This window comes from Volvox carteri (genome assembly GCF_000143455.1).
Source record: "Volvox carteri f. nagariensis unplaced genomic scaffold VOLCAscaffold_24, whole genome shotgun sequence".
Taxonomy (NCBI): Eukaryota; Viridiplantae; Chlorophyta; class Chlorophyceae; order Chlamydomonadales; family Volvocaceae; genus Volvox; species Volvox carteri.
The window spans coordinates 139,135-147,221 of record NW_003307567.1 but is presented as its reverse complement, the minus strand read 5'-3'; the positions used below and the strand labels follow the sequence as shown (position 1 = coordinate 147,221).

The 8,087-nt window shown below is 57.2% G+C and overlaps 1 protein-coding gene across 1 annotated transcript in view; it reads left to right on the top strand.

Moving 5' to 3' along the window:
- Window positions 1-728: 728 nt before the first annotated feature.
- Window positions 729-8,087, top strand: part of VOLCADRAFT_92030 (uncharacterized protein) — a gene marked incomplete at both ends in the record, with an annotated part of 15,607 nt that continues 8,248 nt past the window's right edge. Inside the window, 9 exons of the mRNA XM_002951533.1 lie at window positions 729-869; window positions 1,168-2,307; window positions 2,872-3,057; window positions 4,615-4,731; window positions 5,794-5,838; window positions 6,297-6,306; window positions 6,573-6,812; window positions 7,160-7,304; window positions 7,837-7,936. Coding sequence (XP_002951579.1) covers window positions 729-869; window positions 1,168-2,307; window positions 2,872-3,057; window positions 4,615-4,731; window positions 5,794-5,838; window positions 6,297-6,306; window positions 6,573-6,812; window positions 7,160-7,304; window positions 7,837-7,936 — 2,124 coding nt within the window. The remainder of the gene's footprint in view (window positions 870-1,167; window positions 2,308-2,871; window positions 3,058-4,614; window positions 4,732-5,793; window positions 5,839-6,296; window positions 6,307-6,572; window positions 6,813-7,159; window positions 7,305-7,836; window positions 7,937-8,087) is intronic.

Sequence of the window (8,087 nt, the reverse complement as noted above, 5' to 3'; positions counted from 1 at the left end):
GTCGTATGTAGGAACCCGGGTTGCGTAAGTGCGAGAAGATCTCCTTCCTGAGGTCGTCCTGCAGTCCCTGCGCGAAGAAGAGGACGTGGTCCTTCTCGTGGCGGTACGGCAGGTCAGCCATAAGGCGTTGGAATTCCGCAATGTAGCATTGTAAGGAGTTTGGTCCGGAACCCTGCGTCAAGGCAAACATAGCAAGCTGCGCTTGATAGAGTCCCGTGATGGGGACGGGAGCCATCGGAGGATGACGAAGACGAAGATGACGAAGACGACGATGACGAAGATGACCAGCGGAGCGAAGACGAAAGCGATGACGACGAAGACGATGAAGACGAAGGCGGAGCGAAGCGTATAGGCCGGATCGTCTAGATCGATACCAACTGAAAGGGCATAGGCTCCGTTTCTCGTTGGGATGCCACGATGATTACAAAGAGGGCCGAGCGACTTAAGCCAGCTAACAACCTACAAGATGTAACAATGATGACATAACAAACTAAACAACAACAACGACTTAAATAGTTATCCAGAGCCTAGGCGGCGCCGGAAGGTCGTACATTATCCGTATCTCAAATGATCGTCCACGAGTAAAGTTAACGACTTAACAACTAACAAGAAAACCTAACACGGAGGATATCAAGGCTATTTGTCTTTCATAAGTGCAGCCGAAGGATGAGCAACGACTGCTCCTTCCAAACACGACACGACGCGATACAACGCATATCCGCTTCCGAATGGCTGATGCTTCGGTTAAAAGGACGGCGGAGAGAATGGGCAATGTCCTGAAACATGGCGCCCGTGGCGGGATTCATGTCACGAAGGCTCCCGCTGGGTCATCCCATGCCTCGAAAGATGTGCAACAGGGAGGCATCCAGGTGCATCCACCAAGTCCTTGCAGGCCGGTGCAGGGCTGCTACGAACGGCAACTACCCCCAGTAGGTCCCGGTACGCGCTTTACCCGCTTCCCTCTGATGTGCCCGTTACTGTTACCGGCTCTGCACGCGAAATATCTAGCCTTCCCTGTATCAGGACAGTATTCCCTTTGTCCTTTGATTACTTAGCAAATCGTTGACTATGCCTCTTCCTCCTCCCAATCCTCCGGGTGCTTCCGAACCCGCGCTGAGCCACATCTCTTTTAAGAACTCAACCTCCTCACATCCTTGTTTCTGCTAGGAGCTGTGGAAGCTCATCTTTGTCCAACTGGCGGGCTCCCTGGAGCCTACAAATGGCGTCCGCGGTCCAGGCGTGGTAACGGCCGACATCCTCCGAGCCGGGATGACTTGCCGGGCCATGTTACAGGCCGCATCCGCGGGGCTCTGGGCGCTATCTGCTACGGTGCCCATCGTGAGCCGCAACGACGTTCCACTGCTGCTGCCGGCTCTGGTGATGCCGCCTAGCTCAGGCGCTGCTGGACCAGCTCGGATTGACCGATCAGTACACGGGCTCAGGGAGGTCGGAGGAGAGCCTGAGTGGGCTCTGCTCGACGAAGTGCTGACCCAGCGGCCAGTGCTTTGCACGGAGGCGCAGCTTCGGTCTGCCCTGCAGCAGCTAAATCAGCCTGTGGAAGGGAGCAGAGGGGAGCTGGTGGCGCGCGTCGAGGAGTTGCTCGGGTTGCCGACGGTGGCGGCGGCGGAGGTGACGGCGGGGCAAAGGAGGGAAGCGGTGACGGCGGCGGCAGGGCAAAGGAGGGAAGCGGTGACGGCGGCGGCGGCGGCGACGGCGGGGCAAAGGAGGGAAGCGGTGACGGCGGCGGCGGCGATGACGGCGGGGCAAAGGAGGGAAGCGGTGACGGTGGCGGCGGCGGTGACGGCGGGGCAAAGGAGGGAAGCGGTGACGGTGGCGGCGGCGGTGACGGCGGGGCAAAGGAGGGAAGCGGTGACGGTGGCGGCGGCGGTGACGGTGGGGCAAAGGAGGGAAGCGGTGACGGTGGCGGCGGCGGCGGCGGCTGCGACAGCTCCGCTGGCGCTGTCTAGACCCCCGCTGCCGGCACGTCTGCGTGTAGCGGTTCTGCAGGAGCGGTTGGCACAATGCGGGTCAGCAGTGGCGCCGCCACTGAATGTACGGCTGGCGGCGGCGCTGCGTGACATGCTGGAGGCCGGCAACGGCCTTGTTGGCGCGGCGCTAGGACAGCCCTGCCTGGCGGCGATGCGGCGGGACCTGTGCGCACTGTACGGCAGTACGGAGGGAATTCTGGCAGCGCACCGGGCTTGCTTGCCAGGCCTTATACAGCTTCGCGCGCGGCGCGGAGCAGAGGTGCTGGGAAGGGCGTTGGAGGCCAAGGAGGCCGCCGAGGAGGACAAGACATTGAAGGGCGTGAGTTTGCTGATGGGGGCGTCGTTCTGTTGCCGTATCCCCATCGGACGAGCGTCGCACTTAAAACTCCTGCCCATCATAGCATACCATACCGTGCAATACCCTGCACGTGCTAGATTGCCCCGTGCCCCTAGGAGAAGTGTAGACTAAGTGCATGCACACCATTTATATATGTGTGTGTGTTACATGGTCGTGGGTCCTCATTTGTAAACATTGCTAGGGGAGCAGATTGTCTTTATGCCTGCCAGGGGTTAAGAGGCCTCGACTCGGAAATCACAATCATAAATTATAACCTGCAAATCTCTTCGGTGCAACCCAGCAAGAGGGAAGTCATATGATGTACGGCAACCACTGGTTGCCGTCCCGTACACGTTCTTCCGTCTATCGGGCTCACTTACCTGCTGCGCCGCCTGATCACTAAAATTAATCGGCCGTACAGGTCCCCATTAGTAGTTCCCGTACTACACTCACCCACATTTAAACCTAAAAAAGGTTTAACACGTTTAAACATAATAACCAAGTTACAGATTTGATCCTCTCTCTCACTTTCCGGGGGTGCTGCAGGCCGTTAATGACCATTGCAAGCAGAAAGGGGTTCGTTGTGAAGTTCCCGTAAAATCGACGCTGGAGGAGCGCGTTGCAGCTTTGCAACGCTGTGGCTTTGCTACGTGTGTTTGCGGCAAGCTGGCGGCTCGGATGTGCTCGATGCTGCTGTGCAACGAGTGCTGCCGGGCGTACGACAGCCGTCAGGTGCCGTGTCCCCGGCACATGGTGGCGATGTAAGCGAGATCAAGGAGCGATATGTGTGGGTTTCGGAGCTGCCTTGTGCGGAGTCACAAAATCCCCTCCTCCTCCCGCCATTGGGTGGTCGGGGAGCTCGGCTGCTCCTGCTGTGGGAAAGCCCCCCCCCCAAATCATGGATGGATTCCGGACATGAAAAGGGGTGTAACGTTGGAGTATGAGTTTCGGAGTGAATGGGGTGTTAGGATATAAAATGTATAACCACCCTGAGGTACTGCATCTGGTACGGCATCCGGTACTGCATCCAGTACTACCACCCGTACCGCATCCGGTACTGCATCCAGGTGGTTTTCATCTGGAAAGTCATGAACTGCGGAAGGATGCAGATAATTGCTTGCGGACTGCTTGCAGTTTTGTTTTTGATAAAAAGCCATGTCCTCAATACCTTAGAATAACGGGCCGTACTCGTGCCTTGGCTTGTTGTATGATTGTCGTGATTCATTTATATGTAGACTCAGAGAAGGATTTCGGGAGGTGGAGACCACTTTACAGAATACAAACAATATTGCAAAGTTTGGTTTCTTGCGCACGGATTAGACCCACCATGGACCTCCATGACGAGCGTCACACAGAGGCACCAACACACATGGTGCTTGCATAAAGCTCGCGCAGTGAAACCTTAACCCTCGATCCTTGTGGGGCTCGAACCCGCAAAAAGACTGCTGCATGGAAGATGTTATTATTGTATTTCTGGTTTAATGCGCGCGGCGCGGGTAGCGACTCCGTTAACGACTCTCCAAGTTGGGGGATTGCACCACCTTCCGCCGCGATGGATGACCTGAATCCACTTCGCTTCACACCAACTTAGAACAAAAGCGAAAGACTAAGATAGAACAAAAGTGGAAGCAAAAGATAGCGAGATATGTATCCTAATTTTCTACGGAAAGCGGCTTTGAAGGGGTCAAGCGACCTTGTGTACGTTTTTATTGTGTATTATTGTTTTTATTGTGTATATATTGTGGATGTTGATATATTACATATCGCTGGCCGTAAGCCTGGTGTGCGAAAACCTGTTGGACGAAGAGGGAGGTAGAGGAAGAGTCTAAAGTGCGATGGAGGACATGAGCTGATAAGCAGGATTTGGAGAGCTTTACATTATTAAAATCTGATTGTTCGGAGTATCTGGATCTACCAGCCTCGCAGTATCTTCTCGCCGTGAGAGCTGCGTCCAAATGACCCACGGGTCGTTGCGTCCTGCTAGCTGGAGTCGGTCGGACCTCTCACCCGCACCTCTGCGCCCGCACCGATGACTGCTTGCCTTTATGCAATATCCTTCCCTCCTTTGAAGTGGTGTAGGATAGTATGTACATAATCTTTTTTTATCAAACAGACAAAAGACAGGAAAGGCGTAGGCGCGGCTCAGCTGGTGTTGCAAAAACAAGAAGCAAAGCATATTCGTGATATGCAGGCGCGCAAAAAAATACAGGAAAGGATTGTAAATTTGGAATGAAGGCAAACTTTATGCCGGTCCTGTTGTTGGTCGTGGTGATGACCACCGCTCCTCAGCTGTCATCGGCAGCGACCGCGGGAGCTAAGTCAAATGCGGCCTTGGCACCGGAATCTCCGGAGCCCAGGACTGGTAGGCAGAAGGGTGGGTTGGCATGGAAAAGGGACCCGGAGCAGGTGGGCTGTTCCCTGTTTTCCTCTGGATGGATGGAGATGCCATCGATGCTTCCAAGGAGGTGGCTGGAACAGAGCTCCAGCATCATATGCATATCCATATTCAAACTACAGGTGGATCAAAATTGTTGTGAGAAATTTGTGGCTAGCTAGCTAGCTGTATCGTCTGTTAAATGCTTCAGGGTCTTGCATGTTGCTGGGTCGTATCGACAAAGCTGTCTGCCAAGCAGCGGTAGGAGGAAATCAATAAAAGCTGGTGCAAACGCACCTCTTAGGCCTGGGAACGCCTCTGCTCCTTTTGCAAGCGGATACATACTGCATGTACACCACGCCAATGTCCGCTGCCGCAGTTCCCTCAGTAGTGGCTGCTCTTGGCGATGTTGATATAGCTGCCGCGGCTGCACCAACGCTAGCCGTGCCATCTACAGCACCAGCAGCAAGACCAGCAGCAACAGCAACACCAGCAACACCAGCAGCAGCAACACCAGCAGCAGCAACACCAGCAGCAACAGCAGCAACAGCAGCAACAGCAGCAGCAACAACAGCAACAACAGCAACACCAGCAGCAGCAACAGCAGTAAGAGCAGATGATGATGGCGATGATGAAGAAATGGTGCCAGACAAAGGGCTGAGTAGCGGAAGAGATGGGAGAGAAAGTGGGTTTCGGAGGCAACCGCCCGAGCACGACCCAGCCGGGCTGCCCCCGGGGTACGAGCGATGGAACGGAGGGAGAACCGGTGCCACATCGGAATCCTCGTACGGCAGCTCGTACGACGAGAGCACGGTAGCGACAGGGGGTCCAGCATGCAACACCGCGCAACGATGGGAGCCAGTACGAAGTACGGCTCCGGCGCCGCCAGCGGCGGCTGTTGCTGAAGGAGTCCTTGGCCGCCGGGGCGGCCCTTCCTGCCGTACAGTTGGTCCTTCAGCAGCGGCAGCGGGGTTAAAGGGGGGGAGCGGCGGTGCAGCTGGCGAAAGCGGGCGGGGTTTCGGGGCCCCCTCCCCCTCCCCCTTCCCCCCTTCTCCCTCTTCCTCCGTGTTGCTGGATGACGTGCCGCTCCACAGTACGGTCATGTACGTGGAGAACCTTGGGACATTCGTTCGCAGGAGGTAGGTCGGGGGGGAGGGGTTGGGTTAGGAAGGTGTGTAAGGTAGGGGAAAGATGAACCACGAACTGTAAGGTAGGGGGGATTTGTAAGAAGCACACGGACTCTTTGCCTTTACAGACATACAAACATACACACGCGGTTCCGGGATCGAGACCTGTCAGGGTCGAAAATCCTTCCGATGGTGGAAGGTAAGAGTGCCCCTAGTCGATGGACGGTGGTGACCCGGGATAAAGTTGACTCGCGAGCTGATCAGGAATAGAGTTGGGACGCTGTTGAACCGGCAGATTCCGTTGTATGCTGGTGGTGGGTGCTGGACCTGAGCAATCCATTGAGAAGTTGACTAGGGTGGCTGGATGAGGGTGCCCCGAAATACCGGGGAAAGCAGGGTTTCGCAGGGTAGCTGCCATTGGTGAAGATATGAACCCCCTGTTCCACACATACATACAAACGGGCATGCAGGTGTACGCAGGTGTATACAGCTCAGCACTTGACCTGGCCTGGCCTGCAGGCATCCCAATCGCATATCGCCCCAAGCGGGCTTTGAGTCTGGCGGCAGTGGCATCGGCGGCGTCGGTGGCGCCAGCAGCGGCGGCGCCAGCAGCGGCGGCGCCAGCAGCGGCGGCGCCAGCAGCGGCGGCGCCAGCAGCGGCGGCGCCAGCAGCGGCGGCGCCAGCAGCGACTTGCGGTCAGCGGAAGGGCGTCATTGGGCCACTGACTGGCTGGCGGCTGTAGCAGGACGAGTCGTACGGCGGCGGTGTACGGCAGAGAGGTCGCAGCTCACTTCTTGGGACGAAGCGGGCGGCGGCGGGGCTGATGGGGGCGACTGCACCCACGCGGGAAAGAAGGACGACGACGACGACATCGTCATCAGCGGCGGCGGCGGCGGCGACGCCATCGCTACTGGCGGCAGCGGCGGCGGGCAGCGTGGCCGCCGGCTGACTCAGTCATCCGCTGCACAACAAGGCTCCTCCGTAGGTGGGTTGTGGTACGGCAGTAACGCGCTTCCGTACATTTCGTTTCACCGTCCATCTGTGTATTCCTGTCTTCTCTCCACCATCTCTCATACCCTATATATCCAGGTGTGTCATCTCCATGAGCCCCTTCCAATGGCATTGCGTTACATTCCGTTACCAACCACATCCCAACCACTTCCCAACCAGATCCCAACCACATCCCAACCACTTCCCAACCACATCCCAACCACTTCCCAACCACATCCCAAAACATTATTGTTCCAACATTTTGTTGTTTCTCGCACCGTCGAACATGTCCCAGTTCCACCCCCCTTCCACTCCGCCCCTCTTGCCTCCCCACCTCCCAAGACAACGCCAGCATCACGTTCAACCCCCGACTGGCGTGCGAGGGCTGCCCCGCGGGCGACCCACGGGTCATGGTACGACAGCCAAACACACCGCCCTTCGCAGCAGTGGGGCTGCTGGCGCAGGAACAGCGCCGCTTCCTCAGCGGGTGAGTGTACGGCATCTTATCGGGGTGAGTGTGCGGGATGCAGGGGATACAAAGCGGTCCGTGCTGTGTGTCTTGTGTGTGCGTGTGTCTGTGTTTTTCCTGTCGTACGAGCAAGAGCCAGAAAACGAAGCCCCGTGATACCAAGGGTCGGGGAAGCTCTGGACCTCTGGCACGGTGTTTTTGATTTTTCGGGTGACGGGTTGCAGGGGGGGGAGGGAAATGCGGGGGATGTTGTGTTTTGGAACCCAACCCACCCCGGGCGGTACTCCTTTCCCTCCTCGCCTTCCTCGCCCTTCTCGCCCTTCTCCCCCTCCTACTACACACGAGCAGCAACCCGAGGATGGCGGGGGTGGGGGCCAACGACGGTTTTTTGACATATGTTGAAGAGACGCTTTCATTACGAAAGCTCTCTCGTCGGGGCCCCCCCCCCACATACACGCACACACGCACACACACACACGCAAACGTGTGTGTTCCGTTCCCCAAGGGCACCCAAGGATACCGCCACGCCCTGTGTTTTGCCTCCGCGCAGCTCCGTATCTCAGTGTACGGCAACCCTGATCGGCCCGAGCCATCTGCTCACTGCCGCCCACTGTGTCGTGGCCCCAGACCGGTGGACCTTCATTGAGCAGGTACGAATAATACGAGGGAGGGCGGGTTTAGGGGTTTAGGGGGAGGGGGACGGGGGGAAGACGAACCACGAACGAGTGAAGCTGGGGAACGGGGGGGGAGGGTGTAAGGTGGGGGAGGGGGAAGAGAGGGGGGGACTACGTACCTGTGCCT